The following is a 27,808-nucleotide window of genomic DNA, read 5'->3' as shown; positions in this document are numbered from 1 at the left end:
TATAGGTTCTGCTTTCTTTGTACCTGGGTTACTGGCAATTCTGAAATAACTTCTTTGTCCTCTTCTTTTACCAGAACTTTGGCCACAAATTGAAGGTATTTCATTTTTAGGCATCTTATTTGTTTAAGAATTGAATATGTTTTTTGAGACAAATTCTTTCATTTTAGACAAAAGATTGTAATCAGGGCTTAGTTGATGAAAAATTATAAATTATACCACACTTGTAGCCATTGAATCAGTAGCTTTTATGCCATTATTCTTCTGTTTTTATGATGCCAGAAAGACTTGAGCTTTCCACTGGGGTTGCCATTCATCCATAGACAATTGAGTTGTTTTTCCCTTTTTTCTAATAGGTATTGAGCATGTTTATGTGTCGCTTGCACAACTAAACGGTTGAAATGTATGTTAAAAATCAAAACGCTGAATAGTTTAAAAAAAAAAAAACTGTTTTTAAAGTTGAAGATAAGCTACATTTGGCATGGCTGATGGGCATATTATTCCTAATTCTGGCAATAACTGTTTCTATTGAGTTTCAGATAAGCAGAGGATATCCTTAAAAAGTGTATTATGTTAAGCGATTAGGTATCACATATGATGTGACTATCACGAGCCATTTCCACCCAAGGGTATTTTTCAAGCATTACATAAATAAGTGATGTTCTGGTAATTGTTCTATTATAACCTATCTCTACAAATACCTTTTAGAGATCTTAAAATACTCCAGAAGTATTTTCACATTCTGCACGTGAATTCCTAAGGCAAAATCATCCTTGCAAAGAAGGAAAAAAATGTTCTAGCAAATGAGAACTCATCTGACTGGTTGTTTTATGAAGTTCTTCAAACATGAAAAAGACACATACTGTTTTTTTTAAATTATTTTGTTTATTTATTTGACAGCGAGAAAGAGCACAAGCAGAGGGAGTGGCAGGCAGAGGGAGCAGCAGACTCCCCACTGTGCAGGGAGCCCGATGAGGGGCTTGATCCCAGGACTCTGGGATCATGATCTGAGCTGAAGGCAGACGCTTAACGACTGAGCCACCCAGATGCCCCAACAATACTATTTTTATATCTAACCTATACAAAGAAATATATTTTCACTTTACCCATGATGCTTAATTTATCAGTAGCAGATACCAAGCAATTTTTTTTTTTTTTTTTTGGCCTGGCACTATTCTAGGCTCTTGAGCATATATGACCTACAAGGCACCCTCACATAGCTTACATTATAATGGAAAAGACTGGCAGGAGACAAGGGACAAGATACTTTGGGTTAGTGATTAGGGCTAAGATAAAAATCAAATCGAGGTGATGGTGGAATGAATTATTTTAAATTGGTCATAGAAGGAGTTTATTGAGTATATCGAGTCAAGGAACTAATCAATATCAAGTATGTGCTATAGGTTCACATTTATCATAGGTTCAGCAATGTACTGGATTGTATGCAGTTATTAAATGGGTATATTATGGTGGGCACTGTGATCCTATGAAGTTGGGATCTCGAGGCTTAATACACGAGAAGTTATTAAAAAGTACATTGCCATATTTAATATGACTAAGCAGATATTGACCGCCTTCCCATGCATCTTGACAACCCTTGTAGCGCAGCAGGTTGAAATTGTTCCTTCAGATTCCTGAAATAGTCAAGAGCCATTCAAGCCACTGACATGACCGGCAGTGACCAAGGAACACAAGCACCATGAAACCTATGAAAATTAGTTCTTGCATCTTCGTTTGACTTACCAGTTCCAAATTCTAAGGATCCTCTGATCCCTTTCACACTGCTTTCTTTGTTGAGTATAATCCTCATGAGTTAAAGTACCTTCCACATCGCGGGGCTAATATAATCTCTTCAGAAGTTGGACATCCTCCTTGATTTGGAGCGGTCTTCAGTTTTTTTGTTTGTTTGTTTGTTTGTTTTTTAAAATATTTTATTTATTTATTTGAGAGAGAGAATGAGATAGAGCATGAGAGGGGGGAGGGTCAGAGGGAGAAGCAGACTCCCCGCCGAGCAGGGAGCCCGATGCGGGACTCGATCCCGGGACTCCAGGATCACGACCTGAGCCGAAGGCAGTCGCTTAACCAGCTGAGCCACCCAGGCGCCCGGTCTTCAGTTTTTTATGTGTTTCTTTTCTAAATGTGGGAATGGCTGGATTTTGAAGGATCGTCTGGGATTTCCTATGGTCTGAAGGCAGATGAGAGCAGTGTCTTAGCTTGCTCGGGCTTCCAGAACAAAATACCACAGACTGCATGGCTTCAACAGCCGAAACTTCTTTTCTCAATTCCAGAAGCTGCAAGTCCAAGATCAGGATGCCAGCAGGTTTGGTTTCTCCCTCTGGGAGGAACCTCTCAAGACAGGACCCTCTCCTGACTTGCAGATGGTCACCTTCTCGCTGTGGCTTCACATGGTCTTTTCTCCGTGCACACCTCCCTGGTGTCCCTCGTGCCTGTCCAGATTTTCTCCTCTTAAAAGGACACCCATTAGACTGGATTAGGGCCCATTCTAACAGGCTCATGTTAACTTAATCACCTCTTTAAAGGGCCTGTCTTCAAATACAGTCATGTTCTGACATACTAAGGTTAGGGCTTTACCATATTCATTTTTAGGTGGATATACTTCAGCTCATAACAAGCCATTATTGCTACTTAATTCTCTCTGTGTGAGCGTCACTAAATTTCATGAAGCATTTGCAAGGAGCTTTTGACCGAATAGAGAGTAGAAAAGTTCTGTGTATCCAAGAATGGGAGTATCTCCAAAACTCTGCTTTAACAGACAGCTGTCAAGAAAAAGCACACATTCCAAGTGATGTGTGTAGCTCTTCCCTCCTTCCCCAAGTTGAACCTTGCTGACTACTACCCAGGAGCCATGGGGCAGAGGAAATTGCACACTGAGGCTGATCAGGTCACTAAGATCTACAAAGCATTTTTCCCACTCGAGTATCATTGCACCTGAAATATGTAAATTATTGTACCTTAGAATTTGAATAGGCCAGGAGGAGTTAAGTTTTCGTCCTCCGCAGAACTTTGAGTGTCCTGACCGTGGCACTGGGCGCAGTCCCCACGGTGATTATGGCATAGGATCTGTGAACAAAAGTGCGCAGAGGGAATTGGGAATGAGAAATAAGTTGACCAGCCTAGGGTATTTTTTTCATTTTCATTTGTGGGTTTTTGTTAATGTTCAAGATTGCTCTGGTTATAAAGATTACCCAAACGAATAATACTCTGTGAACGGTAAGGGAGTCAGATGGAGAAGAATAGCAACACCCAGTCTCATCGAAACAGCATTCAAAAGAAATACTGTTCTAGTACGAAAACTCTGTGACCTTGAAACCAATTTAAAATGATGCTATTATAAATGGTAGCAAACAGCATTTTTAGATTGAGTGTATCCTTATGGAAGGTACATACCCCTGAGGTACGAACTCACTCACTCACCTCTCCGCTCCCTTTCATCTGCGGATGAAACTAGCACACCAACGGTGTCCTAGTCTTAGAATTTTCATGGTCCATTCTTGGCAGTTCCGAGGGGGTTGGAGTAGTTCTCAGTAAGCATTCAGGGTCGTTTACGTTAACGGTGGCTGTGTACGGATTGGCAGGAGATCACATCTCTACCCTGAACCACTTATGTTCATAAAAGCTACAGTATACAGCAAAATAATGGTTAATCAGAATAATGGTAGTTACCGCTAATAAAGCTGTACTAGACAACATAATTTGTTGTAAGCACTGTTAAATTTATGGTAGAGTTAAACCTGTTCATTCCAGACACATCTGAAGAAATGCACTTTTGTTCACACATTACATGCCCCAGTCACCATCCCTAAAGCCATGCCCCCTGGTGAGTGGGTCTCAGTGCCCAGTGCCACAGCTTTGGACCTCCAGTTTCTGCTGAGGATCAAAATTGACTCATCTGGCCATTTGAATTTTATATGTGTCTTATGAGGAAGAGGAGGGTAAAAACTCCAAAGCTTCTCATTTGGTCTTGGTTTGGGTTTACCAGCATGGCTTTCCTATAGGCATAACATACATGCTCACTTCAGGAGGCGGATGCAGCGCGCTGTCTGGCGTGAGAGAGGAGCCACTGGACCTCGACAGTAGGGTGCACATCCGTGTGATTGGCGTGTTGCGAAGACAGAACTGGGCTACCCTAGCTAGTTTCTTATCAGGTCCTTAGAGACACCGGTTATTAGTCTTTATAAAAATTAGATTGGTGGTTAAGCATACACAGAAAGCGCAGTATCTTCTGTTGAACAAAAAAAGTTTCCCATCTATTCTTAAAGAACAGCCAACGTGGCTTTTGGGCAAATGTAAACAAAAATTAGATAGGGATTTCTAACAAGAATATTTTCTATCTATGTTACTGAGCCAGCCTGGACACTCTCAAAAAGAAAATGGACTTATTTCACTTAGCATAATCCCCTCCAGTTCCATCCATGATGATGCAAATGGTGGGTATTCATCCTTTCTGATGGCTGAGTAATACTCCATTGTACTGAGGGTTTCAGAGGGAAGGGGGTGGGGGGGATGGGTAGCCTGGTGATGGGTGTTAAAGAGGGCATGTATTGCATGGAGCACTGGGTGTTATACGCAAACAGTGAATCATGGAACACTACATCAAAAATTAATGAAGTACTGTATGGTGACTAACATAATAATTTTAAAAAAAAAGAAACTTTAAAAACACAAAAATAAAGCCAAAAATGACTAGCAAAAAAAAAAAGAAAAGAAAAGAAAATGGAAGAACTCAGGAATCACTCAGTCTTGAATTTATTATTAGCACCTTATAATTGAATTAGTCAAAGCCCTTCTTGGGGCACTTCAATATTTGAGTCCGTTTGAGTTGGGATTTGTGAGTGTATTTTGTGCATATATGAAGCTTTGTGTGTACACGGTGCCTGAGAGAAATTCATCCTTAGGACAGACTCCTCACCTGTTGAAAGTAAAGATGAAGGAATGATTGAGCAGCGCATCGGAGTCAGCCTGCATTGTTCAGTAGCGATATCCAAGGTGACGATGTGTGTTTGCGGGTTTGTGTTCTTTCCTCTCTGATTAGGTGACAGCCATTCAGACTGAAGTGTCCCAGAAACAGAGAGAGTGTGAGGTTGACGTACTCAAGGCGGAGCCTGCGCTCGTGGCCGCAACGGCTGCACTCAACACGCTCAACAGGGTAAAGACGATTGCCTGGCTCGTGGGATTCCTCCACATAGTATTTAAAGGTTCTCAGAGTTTGAATAAGTGAACTCAGAGTGGATTCCATGCAACCAAAGAGACATGAAATATTAAAGTGGGAACAAGCATTTGAGGTCATCATTAATAGTGTGACTTCCTTTCCCATCTGGGAGTCTGTCCTTCCACACCCTTGCAACAAGCAGTCTCCTTTTGAATACTTCCAATACCGTGGGATTTATACTTTCATGAGAGGCAGCTCTATTGTTAGCTGCTGGATTTGGCCCAAATCCGGTTGTTCGTATTGTGTGTTGCTTTAGGAACTAAGTGCAGACTCTTTATTTCCTGGGGATATAAAAAGGGGCATTAATGAGAGATCCTCATGAAAAGAACAATGCGCTAGGAACAGAGATACCTAGGTTTGGCCCACATCATTTTCCCTAGCTTCAGCTTATTAGCAAAACCTCATTGACCGTTCAAATTCCCCTAAGAGAAAATAATGTGTGATAGTCAGAAGGGTATTATAAGGAAAAATGGAATTGTGGGCACTGTATTTTAGGAGTCTGCAGCTAGTTTTGTGCTCAGGTTCCACTAGGCCTCTGGGGAGTATCCCGGGGAATAACCAGGCCTGAGGTTCTTAAGATTCAACCTCAAAGAGTAAAGGATCCAGACTCCAACTGCCCTTCAAAGAAATAATTCAAGTCCTTTTTCTTTTTCTTTCCTTTTTTTTTTTTTTTAAAGATTTTATTTATTTGAGAGAGAGAAAGTGAGAAACAGAGCATGAGCTGGGGGGAGGGACAGCGGGAGAAGCACCCAGGTTGAACATGTGATAGGGTTTTATAAGCAAGAGTATATTAGGTAGCTCATGAAATAATCACAGGAAGTAGTTTTGTAAATCCTGTATCATGAACTTACATATATTGCTCAAAGATAGTAATTCCTGCCTCAAAGTACTTGCCTTAATACTTGTAGTTCATACAAACATTAATACCAACTGTGGGGTAAATCAAGATTTTGACCAGAGGAGATTAGGGAGTTATGCAGAGAATAGGTTCAGCCTACATGGCCATGTTCCCAGTTGAGAGTCATCGTAGAGTAATCGAAGAGGTTTCTTGTGCACAAAAACAAAACCAAGAGACTCTCCACCAAGGGATGATGTTTCTGGGAGGGCCTGGTTAAAATGCACATCTATTACATAGGTAGGATAGAACCCATGAACACAAAGAGTTGGTATATAAAATTCCCCGGGTTTGGTGAGCGAGGCTCCACAGGACCGGCATAGCAGATGGAGAATTTGGGGGAAGCGAAAAAAATCAGTGCTGCTTCCAGAGCATCAGGAAAGTGTCCGGTGAGAACTGAACCTCCTGGGGTCCCAAGATGGAGTCACTGTGGGGAACAAAAACTGCCAAGCCAAGACTAGTGGGACAAGAAGAGGGAGGAGGCCCCCAATGACCAGCTTGCTAACTTCCCGGCTCTTGTCCAGACCTGCCTGCCCTTCAGTGTGGCTGTGCTTTTCTTCAGGTCAATCTCACTGAGCTGAAAGCCTTTCCCAACCCGCCGAATGCCGTTACCAATGTTACCGCGGCCGTGATGGTCCTCCTGGCTCCGCGGGGCAGAGTGCCTAAAGACCGGAGTTGGAAAGCAGCTAGAGTCTTCATGGGAAAGGTATCAGACAGCCTGGCAAGATGAAAATCCCCACAGTTGCTCTTCCTCGTACCATGGTCCTGCTTGACGGCAAAAGGTGTTCAAACCAGAGGAAATCGTCTTTGCGTTCGTCGAGTGTAATCTACCGCGTGTGCTCTAGACTTACAATTTTTGTTTGCCAAGTTGGGGGTTACCTTGGTGTCACAGCATACTTAAGTCAACACTAGCAGCACTCAGAAGGTTGCTAATTATTTGCAAAATGATGAAAGCGGTTAAGTGTAGGAGGGAGAAAATTACATGGATTTCTTATGCTGGAAAAATGTTACTAATGCCCAAGAAGGTGAGGCAGAGGGGCTTTTTGGTAGGTGTTTTTCCTTTTCTTTTCTGTCTTTTCTTCAAAATGTGAATGGCTCCTGTGTGGGGACTGAATATTTTACCCTGGGATAGAAGAGATTTTAAAAGTGTCCATTGCTAATTCTTACTTCATACCATAAAGACTGAACAAGTCAAACAGTAGGATAAATGCAGCTTGCCAATTTTGCCTTTGTAATGTGAGTCCTAAAAGCTGGTTTTAACTTTTGATCTTGGAATTTTCTCTGCAGCCAAAATGGGTTCATTGCAATCAGCCTTTTTGCTTTACAGGTTGATGATTTTTTGCAAGCGTTAATTAACTATGACAAAGAGCACATTCCAGAGAACTGTCTAAAAGTAGTAAATGAGCAGTATTTGAAAGACCCGGAGTTCAATCCAAGCCTGATTCGGACCAAATCCTTTGCAGCAGCTGGTCTGTGTGCCTGGGTCATCAACATCGTGAAGTTCTATGAGGTATCAGTCTTACTCCGCTGGGTATCGCTGTTACTCGCAAGGACCATCAAGATACTAATTTCTGTAGTGGCAAAAAAAAAAGTAAAATAGTTTGAAGTTTAATTACCTAAATAAGATGAAGTTCTAAGAATGAGATCCAAAAGTGTCAGACTAAACAGAGTTCTACACAGGAGGATATTTGAAATGTTTGAAACTATCTTTTAGGGTAGAGTGACCAGCTACTATAGATCAAATAGCAGTTAATTTGATTTGATTAGATAAAAACTTGCTGGTAGATTAATTATATTTCTTTACGTTAAAATACTAATTTTGCGGGGCCCCTGGGTGGCTCAGTCAGTTAAGCGTGTGCCTTAGGCTCGGGTCATGATCTCCAGGTCCTGGGATCAAGCCCCGCATGGGGCTCCCTGCTCAGCGGGGAGTCTGCTTCTCCCTCTCTCCCTCTGTGCGCTCTCTCACTCTCTCACTCTCTCACTCTCTCTCTCAAATAAATAAAATCTTTTTAAAATTTTAATAAATAAATAAATATTAATTTTGCATTGACTCAAAGCAACCGCAGGTCTCAATTCATGTTTCAACTCAATCCCTGCTCTCAATGCAGAAATTGACACCATCTATTGTAGACTTAATGAGATGAGGAAATAGTACCCCCCCCCGCTTTTTTTTTTTTTGCTTTAGTATTTTAACAACAAATACCCTTCTGACCGTATTACAGTCTAATCTAAAGTTTGTATTTTCAAGCTGCATAGAGATGATCATTTCATTTAGTCATTTATTTATCAGGTACTCACCGCCTACCACCTGTCTTGCCAGTACTTTGCAGATGGCTGGATGTAAAAAGGGAACAATGGATGGCCCTTAACTTGGAAGAACCATCTCATTTTTTTTTCTTGGAAGGTTATATGTTATATTCAAAAATAGAATTACTGAGGAAATACCAAGTATAATCACTGGCAGTCCCAAAGTGATTTTCATAAAACCAGGTTGTAGCCTTTATGTTGGGGCCCCCACGGGAGTGGGACCCTATGGATCTATCTCTTCAGTGGAAGCCTGTATAGAGCAAGTGTTTGGACAGGTGGTAGTTGACGTATGGCCTCTCTCCCTAAGAACATGTCTGACCCCTGTGCTCTCTTTGCACCATAGGTAGAAAGATGAGCATGGAGCTAGACAGTGGCTGTGTTCTGTGTGGTTTTTCTGTAAAAGAGAAAATGTCCTTTCCTTCCTCTCTCGCCAACAGGGAAGAAAGTGGGTGCCCCACATTCTCAAACCACCCGTTCAGATAACATACCCTGAAAGTTGGCAGAAGTTTGGAAAGTGCAAACACGGTTAATACTGTGAGGCTATCTCCTACGGTCCTTTCTGGGTTCAGAGAATTTCTCCACACTGAGTTTTGCTTTAAAGTCAAGACTTGGTCCCCACTTGAGCTATATAGTTCCTGCCCACCGCAGTTTCTTTTTTAAAGATTTTTTTATTTTATTTGACAGAGACAGATACAGCGAGAGAGGGAACACAAGCAGCGGGAGTGGGAGAGGGAGAAGCAGGCTTCCCACTGAGCAGGCAGCCTGATGCGGGGCTCGATCCCAGGACTCTAGGATCATGACCTGAGCCAAAGGCAGACGCTTAACGACTGAGCCACCCAGGCGCCCCCCCACTGCAGTTTCTTTCTTTTTTTTTTTTTTCACTTATATGTGGAATTTTATTTTTTTTCTGCATTTTTTTAATTTTATTCTTATGTTAATCCCCATACATTACATCATTAGTTTTAGATGAAGTGTTCCATGATTCATTGTTTGTGCACAACACCCAGTGCTCCATGCAGAATGTGCCCTCCTCAATACCCACCACCAGGCTAACCCATCCTCCCACCCCCCTCCCCTCTAGCACCCTCAGTTTGTTTTTCAGAGTCTATCGTCTCTCATGGTTCATCTACCCCTCCGATTTCCCCCGCTTCATTCTTCCCCTCCCGCTACCTTCTTCTTCTTCTTCTTTTTTTTTTTTCTTAACATATATTGCATTATTTGTTTCAGAGGTACAGATCTGAGATTCAACAGTCTTGCACAATTCACAGCGCTTACCAGAGCACACACCCTCCCCAGTGTCCATCACCCAGTCACCCCATCCCTCCCACCCCACCCCCCACTCCAACAACACTCAGTTTGTTTCCTGCCCACTGCAGTTTCTAATGATAGGAAGTTTATCTCCAAATTTTAGGACAGACTTACTGTAGCATCTTAATGTTGTTTGATGTCTATAGCACTTTATGCAAGGATTTATAACTCTCATGTCCAGAATCAATGACTCAATCGTGAACAACCAGACAGAACTTGGAAGGCTGTGCAAATTTTGGCTCTGCCATTGGGTAGTGCCATTGCTAAGAAATAAAACCCAAATTGCCGGGTGAGATAGAAATCTTAATGACAAAGCTTCCCTCAAATGTAGGATTGAATGGTTCTGTGTCCTCTTTGCCTCTCATTACCCCATGAGTTAAATCCCATATGGATTTGCAGGTGTACTGTGATGTGGAGCCCAAACGGCAAGCGTTAGCCCAAGCCAACTTCGAACTGGCTGCAGCTACTGAAAAACTCAAGGCTATCAGGAAGAAGCTTGAGGTGAGTGCCCAATGGAACACTAAAGATGGTACCTCCCCCCTCAGAAAGGGTCACGTCTGAGTCCAAGCAAGCAGAGAGGAGCTTGAGCTTTCTTCGATACACTCATTGACGTACTCGTTCAGTAGATATCTCTTTTCTGCTGTATGCCAGACCCTGACCTGAAAAAGTAGAAACGTTGATGGTTTCTGCACTTAAAAGTCTTTCCTGGCCTGGTAGTAGAAGGAGGAGCATAGCACATGGTGATTAAAGGCAAGGATTCTGGCGTCAGACTGCGTGGATTGATATCCTGGCTGCATCATGTACGATTTCACCCTGCATGAGTTAGTTCCCCGCTCTGAGCCTCTGTTTGCTCATCTGTGCAGTAGGCATTGTAATAGCGTGCACTTCTTAGATAGGGTTATAAGGATTAAATGAGAGTAATTAATATTAAGAATTTAGCAGGGAGGGGTGCTTGGGTGGCTCAGTCGGTGAAGCATCTGCCTTCAGCTCAGGTCACGGTCTCAGGGTCCTGGGATCAAGCCCCGCATCGGGCTCCCTGCTCAGCCGGCAGCCTGCGTCTCCCTCTCCCTCTGCTGCTCCCTCTGCTTGGGCTCTCTCTGTCTCTCTCAATCTGTCAAATAAATAAATAAAATCTTAAAAAAAAAAAAAGAATTTAGCATGGAACTGGGCACATGGTAAGTGCTTAGAGAATATCAGCTACAAATACTGTCATTGTTACTATTTTTACAACTATGTATCTATCCAGTCGTTCCAGCGCAGGGTTATAAGTACATTTGTGAGTATGTATATCTGTGAGGGGGCAACAAAAAAGGATTCTTCCTGGAGAAATTAGAGAACATTTCATAAGGAAGCTGTACTTGACATGGGCTTCCAAAGTTTCCTAGGAATCCTGGGGATAAGTAAGTTGGGAAAGGTATTCCTAACAAAGACTAAAGACAAAGAAGGAAGAAGCAGTTGGTGCACTTGAGGAAACTCAACGGGCCAGAGCCCTAAGGAAGATGAGCATTCGGGGGGAAGGTCAGGAGTAGCAGAGTGACGAGGAATGAACTGGCAGAGGTGAGCAAAGACCATCTTTGACTTTTATGCTACAGAATTTAAATTTTATCTGACGAGTGAAAATGGAAATTTTGAAAGATTTTAATAGGCTAATGGTGTGATTAAACTACCTTTTAAATAACTGAGTAGAGGCAGGAGGGAGGGAAGCGTCCCGATGCAGGCAGACAAGTCCGAAGCCCTGCGGTGGGTCCCTGTAGGGCCTCCACTAAGGCAGGGGCAGCTGTGATGGAGAGAGCGAAGTGGAGGCCAGGCTGGCTGATGGCAGGTGGGGAGGAGGAACGAACCAGAAGAAGGATATTGAGCCCACTGTGCCTGGCCCGGAGGAGCGCAGGCAGAGTGCTGAGGCTGTCCGTCTCTGGCAACTTACGGAATGCCTAAGTGGGCTTCGGTTCTGTTTCTGTAACACAGTGATTGTAACAGCTGCCTTTCAAGGCGGGCGTTTGTGATTTGTGGCTCCCAAGGATCCAGTCTACCTTCTCGGGGTGATAATAGCCTGATGTATCTTGGGGAAATGGTCCCTCCTCATTGGATACACTCAGGGCTTTTCCCAGAGATGCCTTTGCCTTCTCCAGCTGAGGACTGGGTATATGATCCACACTTTGCCACTTTTGGCCTCATCCTCTAGAATTTGAACCATGAGCACAAGAATAAAGATGACTGACGAGAGTTCATGCATTCTAGAGACAGGGGCCATTTTACTCTTCAATCATGAAAACATGTCTTCTTCCTGACAGCTATTTTGATAAGATGGTTAATAACCCCAAAAGTTTTCTTAAGGTATGGAACATTTCAGCATCCACACACATTTCCTATTACAGCACCGTACATGCTCTTCAATAAATACCTGGTGACTATCGAAAGAAAAACAGGCAAACTGTTGATTTAGATAAACGTAGAGCAAGCATACTCATTTTAGAAAAATTACCTTCACTGCTCAAAACTCTGTCAACTTGACCAAAGCCTCTTAAAAAAGTTGCCATCTACTGTGAATGGCTTCATGTCCGTTGTAAGCAATTTAATGAATTTAATTTATAGAAAAAGGGATGCGGGTGCCAGCTACATGTGGACCCTAAACATAAGCATTTCTGCGGTTGTAAAATTAGTAATCCTTTGGACACAGCCTGCAACTAGCTGAATAGAATTGTTCCTGTCGGTTGTTTTCAGAGACCCACAGTGTAAGCAGAGGTTCACGTTATCAGTAAGCCTCAGAGCTAAGTTTGCAGACACAGAGAAAAGAAGACAGAGCAATAATTGAAATGTCTTGATGAAGAATGGGTCCCTCTATCCCCCTACCACAAATGGATTTCCGAAGAGTAGTTCCTAATGCAACAGAGTCTCTGCCATTCCCACCAAGGTTCCGTTCGCTGTGCAGCCGCCATGCTGGTGACGGCAAGGACAAAGTACCTCTGCACCGTTGCTGTTAGGTTAGATGCTGTTAGGTTAGGTTAGATGGATGTTGGAGCCCAAGTGAAATTACAGTGTTTGCTAGCTTTGCCTTCGTTTCCTGCAGCCTCTTGGGTTTTCCTCCCTCCTGGGTTTTCCTCCTGGTTCTACATCTCCTGTTGCTTTCCTGCCTCGCACAGGAGGGGTGTGTCTGATACCAGCATCTGCGCCGTGATGGCCCTTCCTCCATCCCAGTGCCGGTCTGTATGCTTTTGTTCCTTTCACTCTTGATCTCTAGTGTAAGGCTAAAAGGTGGCCTTTTAGTGACGGTTGAGTGGAAAAGAGCTGGCCGAGTTGGAGTGGAAGAAAGGTTGCGTGTCTCTCAAATCTACAGGAGCTGAAGGTGGCCATAAAGAAAACCTGAAGTCATTCTCGTTGGGACCCCGGGTTCTCCAGGCGTGTTCCCTAGACCAGCAGCAGCAGCAGGGTCCCCGGGGGACTCGTTAGAAGTACAGATTCTCAGACCCCACCCCAGACCGACGGAATGAGACATTGTGGTGGGGGACCCCTGGATCTGGGTTTTATCAAGCCCCCCAGGTGGTTCTGATACACACTCAGGTGTGCCAAGCCCTGGTTTCAGGGTAGTTGATGGGCTGGGTCCCTTGGGCTGTGTGCCTTCCTTTCTCACTCCATTTACTTCTGGAACCTGAGAGGCCAGGGCCTGCCTGTCAAGAACTGTGAAGGAACCAAGATTTGATGCTACTTGCAAGCTAACAAGTTAGCCTGCCTTAGTTTCACGGAGGCGGGCGAAAGACCTGACCCTTGGGGGTGAGAGGCCGGGGGACCCCGTGACGCACAGCGCAGCCAACAGCACGGATGTCGTGCATCGCTTCTCTGGGCCCCCAGTCCCCGTGGGACTGATGCACTGGGGATGAGCTGATGCTGTCCTCCCCCTGTTAGTGTCGCAGCTGAGACATGCCAGGCGCACGAGCCCTCAGTATAGAGAGCACAGCAACTAAACTTGCTCAGCCTTTCCCCTGGAAAGAAACCTACCGTTATTCTTCTTCCCAGGAGACAATTCTGTCTTCTGCTCAGAGAGGAACACTGCCTCTGTCTTCCTGATTTGCTATGCAGATATCTTAGGAAAGAGCATCCAGAACAAAAGCTCCCCGTGCTTCTTCACAAGAGACCCAGAAACCAGTGCAAGAGACTATGGTCTCCCAACATCCAGCTCCCCTTCCCAACTTTATGCAGGGAATGAATATAAACCATTTTTTGCCTTAGTTCTGTGTGTATTTAGGTCAGCCCTACGAATTGGGTAACATTATTTCCATTTTGCAGATGATGAAGCTGAGGCACAGAGAGGGCAAGCAAGCAGTCCGCCTTGATGCCCCTTCGCTGGTAGCGGAGTCTCAATGTGAACGCGGCTGTTGGATGCCACAGTTCACATATGCTCCTCTATTTTATGGAACCACGAGTACTTTGAATGACCTAAAACAGACACTGAAATATTATTTATTTTAATCTGATTTCGAACTGGTGATGTGTGATGATCTTCTCCCATTCTCATATATTTGATCTTATTTTGCATCTTAATCTTAAGTAGGACCCGTACATCTTTTTCTTTTAGAGGCGCCGCTTTAATGACCATGATATGATAATTGGGTCATTGGCAAATGTAAGCAATCTCTAAATGATGAATAGTGTATGTTCTACAGGTTTGCTTATTAAAGTCTCTTAGAACTTGGCACTCACAAAAGCAGTGTTATAAATCTTATTTAGGATTGTTAGAATTTGGCAGATAGCAAGATGCTGTAGTAAGGAGTCTCCCTAGTACTGTTATCTTAGTTAAGTGTTTTTGTTTGTTTTTTGGTGGGTTTTTGGGGGTTTTTTGTTTTTGTTTTTTTGGCTATCAGTAACAGAAATCTAATTAGAAAACCTTAAGCCAAAAAGGAGATGAGGATGAGTGACAGAGCTCTGAGGGAAAGAAGTGTGACTTGGTCTCAGGAGGAAAGAGATCCAGGAAACAGGAAGCTGCCGTGAATGTCTGTTAGTGTCTCTCCAGAGCCTTGTGACTTCTCCTCTTGCTGCCCTTTCTTTCTCTTTCTCCAGCGTGGTTTTCCCCTGCTTTCCTGTGCCCCTGAACATGGTCCCTCTCCGTATGAAGCCCTCCAAAATGTACACCTCTTTCCCGGTCTTTTGATGCTAAAAGCAGTGACATACCTCTGCGTTTCAGTGGCCCGTTTCCAGAAGATACAATCTGGCCCAGGCTGGGTCAGGTTGCTGAGGTCTGGAGGGGCTCAGTCATCAATACCACTCTTCATTGCCTGAGTTACGGGTCATTGAGAAATAAGAAAAGAGTCAGGAGGTGGAGAACCAAAAGATGACCATTATTATGAATAAAGATGATACCAGAGGATGAGGCTTGGGTACAAGGGAGAGGGGACAGTGTACCCAGGGTGTGTGAGAGTCTGGAGGGCTCGTCCACTGCCCCCCCCCCCCCAGTGGCTGTGTACACTCTGAAGGCAGAAGGCAGGTGAAATATGTATGCTTACCAGGGGCAAAGGTGAAGGAGGCAGGGAGGTCAGTTTGATTGACCTGAAGGTAGTAGATGCTTTAAGATGATTATACTATTTCCATTTTACCTAACAATGGCTCACAAGCTAATTTTCACTCTTACCTAGGATCTGGATCGACATCTGAGCAGACTCACAGCTTCATTTGAAAAAGCAATAGCCAAGAAAGTCCAATGTCAAGAAGAGGTGAACCAAACCAACAAAACTATTGAACTAGCCAATAGGCTTGTCAAGGAACTTGAGGCAAGTTGACCTTTTCTTCCAAAATTCTAACTAAAAGATTCAGATCACCTTTTTTTTTTTGGATTTTATCTTTATTTCCTGTCGATAATAACTAAATAGATGGGGAATCAATAGTGAAAGGAAATTATCAGCCCTCACACTGTAGTTGCAACTGGCTGAAAGGAAGAAGTGATGAATTCTTTGCATTTTTTAGTATAGATCCATGAATTCAGGGGCTTTCTAGGCTATGTTAGAAACTGAGGACAGGTGTTGGATAACTGTGGGGTTGAACTGTTGTCTGATCCTTTTAATACACATTTGCCACTGAGTTGTACCATCAGAACATTTTTTAAAGCTAAGCCTGCTTGGTTGGCTGGTTTGTTCTTCCTGTGACATCTTTTGACAAGTGACTGACATACTAATGTTAATGGTTATTCTATTAAATAAAGATTTCTTTAAAGATTTTTATTATTTTAGAGGGTGCGGGGTGGGGGGAGGGCAGAGGGAGAAGGAGAGAGACCAGCAGGCTCTGTGCCCAGCACGTGCAGGACACGGGGCTCGATCTCACAACTCTGAGATCATGACCTGAGCCAAAATCAAGAGACACTCAACCGACTGAGCCACCCAGGCGCCCCTATTAAATAAATGCTGTCAAAATAATTCTTAATAAATTCCTCCTGTTTGAACACAAGCGTTAGAAGAACATGCAGCCTTTGTCCTAAGGAAGTCCCAGGTTTTATTTGCTCTCCAATGTATAATATAGTCATACAATAGATTATTATTTGACCATAAAAAGGATTGAAGTCTTGGTACATATTACAACATGGAGGAACCTTGAAAATATAAAATAAATGGAAATCGGTGAAAAAAGACACAAAATGCCACATGTTGCATGATTCCATGTATACGAAATGTCCAGAATGGGCAAGGCTACAGAGACAGCAGATTAGCAGTTGCCGGGGTCTGGACAAGGGGGCAGAGTCTGGAGTAGCTGCTAATAGGTATAGAATTTGTCCATTGTGTGATAGAAACATGCTCAAATTAGTGGGAAGGATCATACAAGTCTGTGAATATGCTAAAAACCACTCAGTGATGTACTTTACAAGGTGAATATCACAATATGTGAATTAAGTCTCAGTAAAGCTGTTATTTTTATTTAAGTGCTACCAGAAGTATATAATTGAACTATTCGAAATGCATTTAACCGAAGGTGATAGGAAAGTTGATTTACAGTGGCTTGAACAAATGGGAATTTATTTTTCACATAACCGTCTATCTGGGTTTTTTGTTTTTTTTTTTTGCAGTTATCATTGTTGATTTGGGGAATTGGTGGTCAGACACCAAATCTCTTTGTACCCTTCTGCTTCTCCATACTTAGCCCGTGGTCCTTCACCCTCATGCATTCTGCAGCCTGCTCCCAGACGGCTGCTACACCTCCAGATTCCAGGGGAGAGAAAATAATCTGCAGCGGCTGGCTGCTTCTCCTTTTACATGAAAATCTGAAGTCTTCCTGGAAACCTGTCTAGCAGACAGCCACTTAACCCTTCTTTAGCCAGAACTCGATTGACCCCATCTAGCTTCAAAGAAGGCCAGGAAGATGGCAGATGGGGTTATCATCCTTGGCTTAGCCAATCACAGTTCATCTCGTGGGGCTGCACACATCACCCCTCTTGAAAATCTGGTTTCTCTTAGCAACAAAGGAGGGGAGGATGTGTGTCAGGACGGTTTGGACTGGGCGACAGCCTAACCTTGAAAGTCGACTTCAAAAAAAAAAAAATCTAGTTAAAATTTACTACAAATTTGAACTCAATCCCTCTCTGACACTCATGGTTCATTGTACGTAAACTCGGGGTCTGTCCTGCAAAATCCACTCGTTGCATTCCATCTCAGTAAGTACAAGTCTGTTTTTCCAGTGTTTACAGCCAAAAGCTGTGGACTCACTCGTGAGTGTTTGTGCTCTTTCTCATGACCCATACCCGGTCCATCATCATATTGTTTTGGCTCTGCCTTTGAAGTCCATTCCTCATCCCAGCCTTCTCCCCCACACTGGTTCAGGCTACCCACTCCTCAGCTCTGGAGTATTGCCCCCCTTGTTATACCTGAGTAATTTAAAAAATTAAGTTCATTCATGTCTTCCCTCTCCCAGAAGTCTCCAATAATTAATTGTCTAAATCAAGGTACAGTCCAAAGGCTTTCGCTGGCCTGCATGATCTGGCTCCCAGATGCCTCTCTGTCCCCACGTCTGTCACCTTCCCTCCAGCTCCACCTTCGCTGGCCTCCACGCTCTTCCTCATACTGTCAGTCACTCTTATACCTGTGGCCTCTGCCTTTTTCCTTCACATGGCTTACACTTTTCCAAATCATGACATCACTAGCTCCCTCACTTTCTTCAGGCGGCTGCTGAAAGTTCTCCTTATCACGTGGTTTCACTCTGCCCGTACACCTCCCCCCCCCCCATGCCATAGCTCTCTTTGCCCTTAGTCGGCTTTGTTTTCTTCACAGCATCTACCACCACATGACACACTTACGTATGTATGTACGTGAATGTGTATACTCTGGGGGAGGTCTTCTCCCCTAACAAGAATATAAGCTCCTCAGGAACAGGAGCTACATCTGTTGTCTGCACCGCTTGGTCCCCAAGTAGAGAGGATAATCCTTGGCCCATCATAGGCACCCATAGATATTTGTTGAATGAGTGAGTGGTTGAGTTTGGGGAGCCTCCTGGGTTCAAAACCAAAAAAATTCTGTAGCCCTCTGAAGACTGACTCTTTCTTCTTAGCTCACTTGAGATATTCCGTGGCCATTAGTGGAGTTTATAAGAGTTCCCATCGAAGGGGATGTGATTTAAGTAGTTTGAAGTGTTAACCACTTCTGAGGTACCTACGAAAATAAAAAAGTGCTGCTTAATTGACTGTTTCCTTGTAGTAGGTTTGGGATGTCCAAAACTTCCAGGAAGTGTAAAGAGCAGGCTTACCATGTGTCTCTGACACACGGCAATGTCTTCCAAAGGCTTGGCTTACTCATGATGATTTAGACGAGGAAAGAAGGTGAAAGCATGTTAACTAGCCAAAAAACAAATTACATATATATTTGTATACACATACACACGTTTTTAAGGAGTAATTGAAAACGTCAGACCTTTTCCTTTGAGAATAAATTCTTTCTGACTAGAACAGGAGACAGTTAACTTCTGAATAGCATCAAGACTGATGATTTTGTCTATATAGCATTGACCTGGAAGCTACAGTCTCAACCATTCAGACTAATAGATCAGGCAATTTATATTTAATCATTAACTAACTCCTGAGCTGAACAGCTGTTCAAAATTAGAAATGGGTCACCCCAGCCAGGATGACATTACAGGCAATCTATAATGCATTAGAATAAAATTATAGTGATTTTTAACTGTCTAGAAATTTATTACAGGACATGTTCCAACTCTTAAACCCTTGTTAGCCAATGTCAGTAATGATTTATGTTGTGTGGGTGGTATAGTGAAATTATTGACGATTTCAATAGCCAATAAGGCTGTGTTTAGTAAATCTTCAAATTTCAAAGCTGTTTTGGAGAATGAGGTGGGTGCACTTTATTGTTTATCATTCACTATCCAAAGACAACAAAGATGGAGGAAAGGCAAATGAGAAATTTCTCTTCAAAATTAATGGATATATGGTTGGTAGCTGAGGAGGGAGGGTAATGAATTCTCTAACGAGGGCTAAAGAGTTGTGAAGTTCCTTAGTGTTTGTATGGCTACTTGGGGTGATCTTTATCAAGCAAAGCAAAGAGACAATCTTAAAATAGCTTTGATAACCATTCTCACTTGCTAATTTCACAACCTCCGTGTTGGTGGTTATTATGGTTATTATGGTGGCTTGCAGGGAACTGGCATTCCAGTCTCATATGACATAACATCATTTTTGCTTTCTATGCTCTGTCTCTCTTCTTTCACAAGTAGAGCTAAATTCCACAGGGGGGTTCTTTGCTTTGACTATCAGATTGCTGATTTTTTTCAGTACCTATTAATTTGCTTGTTCTTAGAATGTGATACTAATTTTAGCATGCATCAAAACGGTGGGTTAGTGAGCTGTCCTTCAGTCAATCCATAGACATTTATTGCAGTTTTATTTAAATCCAATATTAAGGCCTCCACATACTCAACCTGGAAATCAGATTTTATTTTTTTTTTAAAGATTTTATTTATTCATTTGAGACACAGATACACAGAGAGAGAGCATGAGCAGGGGGAGAGGCAGAGGGAGAGGGAGAAGCAGACTCCCCCGCTGAGCCAGGAGCCCGATGTGGGGCTCGATCTCAGGACCCTGGGAACATGACCTGAGCCGAAGGCAGACGCTTAACGACTGAGCCACCCAGGTGCCCCGGAAATCAGATTTTAAATGGCCATCCAACTAGATAGAAGGACTTCAACAGCATTCTTTGAGTGTATTGTCTTCAAGACTAGTGAAACCCTCCTGATTTCTTTCTTTCTTTCTTTCTTTTTTTTACATAGGCTATAGGTTCTTCCACTGATAGAGTGATTATATTAAAGAAATAACCTGAGTTTAGTGTTAATTTTTAATAGCATCCAGGATAGGTAGCTCTTAAAGCTTTGCATTTTAATTAATTGATGTGAGTGGTGTTGGTCATTTTTCCTTTGTCTGTAATCAGCTGAGAGCCAGTATGTTTAAAACAACATTTGTCTAGGGCGGTGTAGTATCATTGCTGCAAAGTGGAAGGAAGGCAGAGCCGCCAAGCTGCCATTAGAAATCCTAATGTCACTCAGGCTTGGCCGAAGCTCTTGGTCCTCCACTCTCAGAGGGATGGGAAAGTGACTGTCAGCTTTTGAAGAAAGAGTTAGGGCATCCAACAAGGAGATGTGAAAGATCTAATGCCATATTGCAGTAAACTGCACTTCCTAATGATGGGTTTCAAACGTAAGAAAGATGATGATAGTCATGCAGTCCAGTTCTGTTCCTTCTAAAGGCTTTGCAGAAGGATGTAGACTAAGATGGAGCTGTAAGGTGGTCATATTTATTAAGCATTTCTTTAGTTGGTGTTCACCCTGCAATTACATCTGAGTAATCTTGCCTTTCAGTCAGAGAAGATTCGCTGGGGTCAGTCTATTAAATCGTTTGAAGCTCAAGAGAAGACCCTCTGTGGAGATGTTCTCCTTACAGCAGCCTTTGTGTCTTATGTTGGATCCTTTACAAGACCATATCGCCAGGAACTGGTAGACTGCAAGTGGGTTCCCTTTCTCCAGCACAAGGTAAGCTCACTTCCTTACCTTGGCAGCATTTGGAAACATCATCTTGGCGTTTCAGTAGAAAAAACAGTCTGTATGCCAGGCTCTTTGGTACCTCTATCATGACTCTCTGACTGACTGGAAATTCTCATATGACAAAGACATTTCTTGTGTGTCGCAGTGTTTCTTGTTTAAATGATGGTTTCACCAGAGAGATGAAAAATAATAAATTATTTCTTATACACTCTAGTGATACAGTTGCAAACTGCTTTTAACAAAACTGATAACTGAAATCAAATTGGGGTTATTGTTATGGTATAACATGAAGTTTTGTTTTCTTCCTGACATGATGGGTTATTTGTTAAAGACTTTTTTTTTCACACCTACTTTCAGATAAAAAGTGAGCATTTTGTATGCAAGTGCAAAAATAACTCCTCCTAAATCTAAAAATCCAAACCCACAAGCGAAGTGAAATCACAGATTTGGAAGATGTAAAATCATCTAGTTCATGATGGTCCTTGTACAAAAGAGAAAACTGAGTCACGGAAGTCTAAGTGACTAAGGTCCCATAGAAGAGGAAGTCTGACCTCCTGATTTCCACACCTCTGTTTGCTCTGTGACACTGTGTCAGCTCAGTTGACAAAGCCCTTAAGATATCGTTACATCTCTCGGTATAGTAACGTTCTGCGTTGGTAATAATGCCTCGATTTTCACAATAGTTGTTTTCATGACATAAATACATGTCCGGCGCTCATGCAGATGAAATGATGGAGGGAAAGTTCACTATTAAAGGCATTCCACAATTGATAATTTTAAAAGAACCATCCTTTTGTAATGCTTTAACATACCTTTGGTATCAAACATTTGTACTGTTGAGGATTTTTAAAAGAGGTTATCTCTCTTACTCCCCAAAAGTGCAAGGCTTCTCTTTAAGTATTTCTGCCCTAACGTAGCTTTTACGTAAGAAGATAAAGCATTCTGTTGCTCCGTCCAACTCTGACTGTGTCGTGAGCTTCAGGGTATCAGCTGCCTGACTCTGCTCGGGCCCTTTTTCTCAGTTTCACCTTCGCCAGACTTCGATCCTCTGTATGGGTGTCTTTGCCTGGGTCACCCCGTGACTACTTTAGATTGACAGTTGTCCTCTTGCATGGTCCCCTCTGCATTCTCCATCATCCACAAAGCTCTCTCATTCTTTCCAAAATTATAGGGAAGTTCACCTTCTTCTTGATCTGTCCAAACTATTGAACTTCACCTTGTCTTCTCATTGCTTCAGTTCCTCTTCACTTTGGGGCATGTCATAGTTCTGACAGTGGGAACTTAAGCTACCAGTCATTTTACAGTGTTTAAGTTTAAAACGTGCCTTCTCAAATTTAATTTTAAAATGGGTCTTGAATCGCTGATAGAGCATTATTTAGTGTGTGTGTTTCTAGGAAGTTTCCTGTCAACCCATGTGTATTTTCCCACTTACTTGAAAGCCCAAACATTAAATAAAATATTGTTTCGAAGAAGTCGTACAAACAAAACAATAGAATTGATTGACTTATCCAAAACATCTCAACATGCTAAACTTATCCCCAAAGCAAAATAGCGGCTTTCTGATGCAGTATGCTGAACACATAGTCATTTTAACCGTGGGCCTGGCATGCCTGTGGCCCCGCAACTGTCCTCAGGGAGCCTCACGCCTGTTTCCCATCATCCCTGTGCTCTCTCCCGCCCTCTTGAGCACACAGGCCCTGTGCAAACTGAGAAGCAGGCCCTGACGGGAGCAGCTTACTCTTCCACTTCTGTCCAGGCATAGCTATGCTAAAGGAAGAAGAGGGTTCCAAGTTATATGAATGACGTTCCTTTGGAAGAGTCTTCTCTGTCTCTAAGACACCGGGTAGAATGTGCCCCATAAAACCTAACAACTGTCTGTCCTTATGGAAAGAGGGTTCCAGTTTCTGAGTCTAGTTAACCTTGCCTACTTTAGATCCAGTCACAGCGAAGTGGGAAGATGATCACATCTGTGTGAAACCTGGGCCAGGGGCCAGGAGGAGCTAAAATTGCTTAATAGTGTTAATTTTTCAATTAATTTTCCCCTAGAAGTGTTTCTTTGTCCTGTCCTCTCAAGAAGCCACTGTTGTTATTTCTCCCCATTGTATTAGGGTGTTTTCTAGAGCTCCATTTGCCTGTAAGTGCCCTAAGTGTCTCTGGCTTGTCAGTTTGGCTCAGGTGTCCTGGGGATTCAGATGGTTTGTAAGTTAAGCAGTCAGCAAGTGACTATGGTTGTTGTGATTTTTAAAACCTGCAAACCAAGCATGTCATTTGTTAATGACCTGTTGCCATAGGTAAGGTGACCTTGGAAGGAACGTTTTTATAAAGTTAGTTAGTCAGCCATCCTTACTACTTCCTAGAAATGAAGACTTCATATTCTAAAGGATCGATTCTCCCCAATTTAGGAAATAAATTTAACTCAGTTCAAGTCAAAACTCCAGGGAGAAGTTATATTTTTACTTGACCGAGTGATTCTGAAGTTTGTTGGAAGAATATGTTTTTGAGAACACCAAGATAATTTTGGAATAGAACAGTAAGAAAGCACTTGTCCTTCAAGATAGTAAAATGTGTTCTAAAACTACAATAATTACAACAAGGTGGTTCTGCAGGGGAAAGGGAAAACTAGAATCGAGTTCAGAAGCCATTGAGGATGTCGAGAGAGATTTGATCTGTTTAATATGTAATTGTGTATAAACTCCCACAAACGTATGCTCATACCATGTCTTCCCTCCTGATGCTGTAAGAGGAACAGCTGATGTTTGTATCTGAGGGTGATCCTCTGGGTTTATACTAGTTTCCATCCCCTTTCCCTTCCTCAAGGATAATTCCAGAGCAGTTCTCCCCTCTCACCAATTTTTCCCTCCCTACTAATTCATTACTAGATCATTGCCACCAGCATTCACATACGTAGTTATTTCTCCCATTAAACCAGATACACCCAAAAAATTTCTCTTGAACCTTCCCTGCCCTTCCAGCTACTCTTCCATTTCTCTGCTCATCTACAGCGAACACTTCAGAAGAGTCATCTGTAGCCCCTGTCTCCACGTCCTCCCTCCCTTTTCTGAGTCACTCTGGACAGGCTTTTGTCCCCACCACTCCACCAAGACTCCTCTGGGGTGATTTTGCTTCCATGTTGCTAAGTCTATCGGTTTGTTTTCCATTCTTATCATACTTGACTCTTGGCTGCATCTGATGCAATCAATCACTCCATCTTTCCATCAGTACCTTCTTTACTTGATTCTAAGACCTCCCCTTTCCCCATCTTCCTCCCGCCTCACTGACCAATCCTTCTTGGACTTCGTTACATTTTTCCTCTTCTCCTCAACCTTAATGGTGAAATGCCTTTAATCTTTGAGCTGCTTTTCATCAGGTTCGTGGCTTTAAATGTCACCTGCACATCAGTAATTTGCGGAAGTATATCAGTGGCCCAGACCTGGCATCTTCACTCCTATGTCTGAAAGATGTCTCACATACAGCACCTCCAAACCGAAATCCTGACCTTCCCCCCAAAACTCCTTCTACCCGGGTATTCCCAACTTGTTGAATGGCAGCTCGATCCTTCTGTTGGGCCAAAAACCTTGGAGTCACCTTGATGTGACTCTTCCCTCTGGCACTCATATCCAGTCCATCTAGGAAATTCTGTAGGCTACACCTCCAAAATCTATTCAGAATCTGACCAGTTTTCACCACCTTCACTGTTCCCATCCTGGGCCAAGCTATCATCCCTCTCTTGAATAACTGCAGAAATCTCCTAACTGGTTTCCCTGTTGCTGCATTTGTTGCTTCTCTCCAAAATCTGATCTCAACGGGTCAGCCAGTGTGATGCTTTAAAAGTTCAAGTCAGGTAAAGTGAATTTTCTTTGAAAATCCCTCTGATGACTTCCCACTGCACTCCAAGCAAAAGCTAGAAATCCTACAAAGTCTTATAAAACCCTCTGTGATTTTGCCCCTTACTCTTTTTATCTTACTTCCTATTAGTCTTTCCTCACTGCTCTGCTGCAGCCACATGGGCCACCTTTCTTGAATATACCAGATACGTTCTGACCGCAGACCCTTTGCACAAGTTGTTATCTCTGTCTTAAAGTCTTCTCTCAGGACATAAAAGTACCTCATTCCCATCCATCAGGTCTTTGTTCAAATAACATCTTCGTATCTCTAGATAGGATTATAACTTCCATCCTTCAGCACACTTCATCCCACTCCATTTTTTCCACCATAATGTTTATCACTTTCTAATATGTTATTTCATTTATTCATTTGCTGTGGTTAATAGCTTTCCTCTCCCTCAGCTACGGTGTAAGATCCATGGAGCAAGGATTTTGTATGTTTTGTTAACTACTCTGTCCTGGAATGGCACCTGGAACATTGTAGATGCTCAGTATATCTTTTCATTGAGATGTAAATTACATACCATGCAATTCACCCACTTAAAGTATCCACTTCAGTAGTGTTTAGTGTATTCAGAGAGTCATACAACCATCATCACAGTCCATTCTAGAACATTTTCATCACCCCATGTCTGTTAACTCCAATCACCCCATCCTCTCCAGGCTTAGACAATCACTGTCTAATTTATGTCTCTAGAGATTTGCCTGTTGTGAACACTTCCTACGAATGAACTCGCACAATGTGCGGCGTTTGATGCCTGACTTCTTTTACTTGGCATGTTTTCCAGGCTCATCCATGACGCGTAACCTGTATCAGGATTTCATTACTTGTTAAGCCTCAATGATATTCTATTACATGAATGTGCCACATTTTATTTACACATTCATCAGTTGATGGGCATTTGGGTTGCTTCTCCTTTTTGGTTATTATGAAAAACACTGCTGTGAACATTAGAATTATTTGTATAGAGGTTTCTGCATGGACATCTTTGATTTATCTTTGGTATATACACAGGAGTGAGGGTTTTTTTTTAGGCTGCATGGTAACTCTCTGTTTAATCCTTTGAAGAACTACCAGACTATCAATATGTATTCTAAAATAAAGGAATATATGCTTACATATACATTGTACATCAGTGGGGGAAGTAATGGATTTTTCAACGAATGGTGATTGAACTGCAAACCAACCTTTTGGGCAAAACAACAGTTAGCCCTATCCTTCATAGCTTCATAGCAAACAAAAAGAGTTCCAAGTGCTTTAAGTATTAGAATGTTAAGTAAGCTTTAAAAACTGTAAATACCCTGGTATATCATTATAGACTGGAAAATACAGATGAACATGACAGAATTAGTAAGGAGCCACATTATAGCCCCCATATTATAAACTGAGAAACAGAGTTTGAATTTTATCGTAAGCATCGGGAGTCATTGAAGGATTTTAGGTAGGTCTGTGGTCAGAATTACACATTCGAAAGCTGACACTGGGCACAGAAGGAACAGTGACTTGAAGGGGAAGAGACCATTGTTACCGAGGCCACATGTTATGATGGCAGTTCGGAAGACAGCTGAACAAAGTGATGGCAGCGGACCCGGCCAGCTGGGGAGTGATACCAGAGGAGGCCAGGAGGAAGGACTGCTAAAAACAAAGCTTTGGCTTGCACATGGGAGTGATGGGGAGATAGTAAGTAGGTGTAGGTGCCATTTCCGGAGATGAAAATTGGTTTGGGAGAAAAGATGAAGATAACAGGAAGATGACTGCACAGTGTCTCGGAAGCATTCAAGTGTCCGTGACCAGTAGGGAGCTGGATAAGAGTGTTATTGGGTGGAGAGTCAGATTTGGGAGTCACTGATGTGTAGGGAGTTGTTAGAACTGACCTTGGACGAGATCACATCAGAGGAACTTCAGAGTAAAGGGAAATGACTCAGCGCTGGGAAGTAGAAAAAGATGAAGCAGGAGCGAAGATTGGAGACCACCTCTGGCAAACGTGATGCCATGGGAAACCAGAGTATAAACATGAGAATGGTCAGAGCCCCAGAGACTCGGAGAGAAGAGCTAAGAACCGAGAATGTCCTCACATAGGGAAATGTGAAGGTCTTCTGTGACCACGAAAGTGTGACAAGCCAGAAGCCAGATTGCACAGAGTTACACAGTAAGTGGGAGGTGAGGAAGTAGAAGGAAAAGGCAGATTATTCTTGGAGGAATTTGCCTGCGACGGGAAGGAGGTAAGCAGAGTGCCTAGTTAGACACGGAGCTACGTGCAGTGTTGGTTTTTCAGTGTGAATAAAACAGGAGCATGTTTCTTTGCTTCAGGAGGAGAGGAAAAGGAAAAGGAATTGTGGAGGATAAAAGGGTGAAGAGGGATGAGCCACCAGAAATGGGGAGGGCATGGGCTCCAGAATCGAGGTAGTAGAATGACCGTCAGATAGGAGAAGCAAGGCTCTTTGAACTCAGGTGGGAGGGAAGGAGACAAAGGGGGTCAGAGGTGTGCCCGGTAGGGGCTCAAACAATTCAAACTGTCAAATTTGGACACAAGATCTACATGTATACTGTCTCTTACTCCTTTTTGCATCAGAAATTAAAGTTATTTCAAACCTCCGGTTGTTCCAAGTTGTTTGCATTAAGTAGAAGGTAAGAAATTAAAGCCACAGGTCCCTTGCTAATAGGAGGATGCCTATTCTAAAAGATACCAATTTTCTTGTGTCTTTAAGAAAACCGTGTGTCAATACCAAGGCTCTCTGCTCATATCAGTAGGTGATAGAGTTTATTTCTAAGATAACATTGTGGTCAGAGACAGTGGGGCTATTATGCTACTTTCCCTAGATTTATTGATATCAAATTGCATCGCAGCCTCTATATTGTAAGAATTCTTCCAGCATTTTCTTTGCTGAAGATCCCTGGCCAACCTCTCAGTCTTGACTCCAGCTGCTGCAACAGCCCCCTGGCCCACGCTAAGTAGGGCTCTTACTCTCTTATGGAGGCGTGTTTCCATGTTAGCCCCCACCCAGCCACCAGACAGTGTTTATTACATGGGCGGTGCTCCATAAATATTGGGTGATGGATGACCAAATGAATAAATTCCTTTCTATAATCTCATGTATTTTTTGTAAAGTCCACTTTTGTAAAGAATGCTCCTTACTCTTTAAAATGGGTTTTGGGGGCACCTGGGTGTCTCA

At 42.8% G+C, this 27,808-nt stretch overlaps 1 protein-coding gene across 1 annotated transcript in view; it reads left to right on the top strand.

Moving 5' to 3' along the window:
- Nucleotides 1-27,808, top strand: part of DNAH11 (dynein axonemal heavy chain 11) — a 339,985-nt gene that overhangs the window by 225,024 nt on the left and 87,153 nt on the right. The window contains 6 exon segments of the mRNA XM_064575180.1: nucleotides 5,051-5,164; nucleotides 6,685-6,828; nucleotides 7,450-7,632; nucleotides 10,137-10,238; nucleotides 15,362-15,500; nucleotides 20,572-20,738. Of these exon segments, the coding sequence (XP_064431250.1) occupies nucleotides 5,051-5,164; nucleotides 6,685-6,828; nucleotides 7,450-7,632; nucleotides 10,137-10,238; nucleotides 15,362-15,500; nucleotides 20,572-20,738 (849 nt within the window).

The sequence above is a fragment of the Mirounga angustirostris genome, unplaced genomic scaffold, assembly GCF_029215605.1.
Source record: "Mirounga angustirostris isolate CCGP_5_RB_7025 unplaced genomic scaffold, mMirAng1.0.hap1 SCAF_12, whole genome shotgun sequence".
Lineage (NCBI taxonomy): Eukaryota > Metazoa > Chordata > Mammalia > Carnivora > Phocidae > Mirounga > Mirounga angustirostris.
This window is presented reverse-complemented; position numbering and strand designations above follow the sequence as displayed.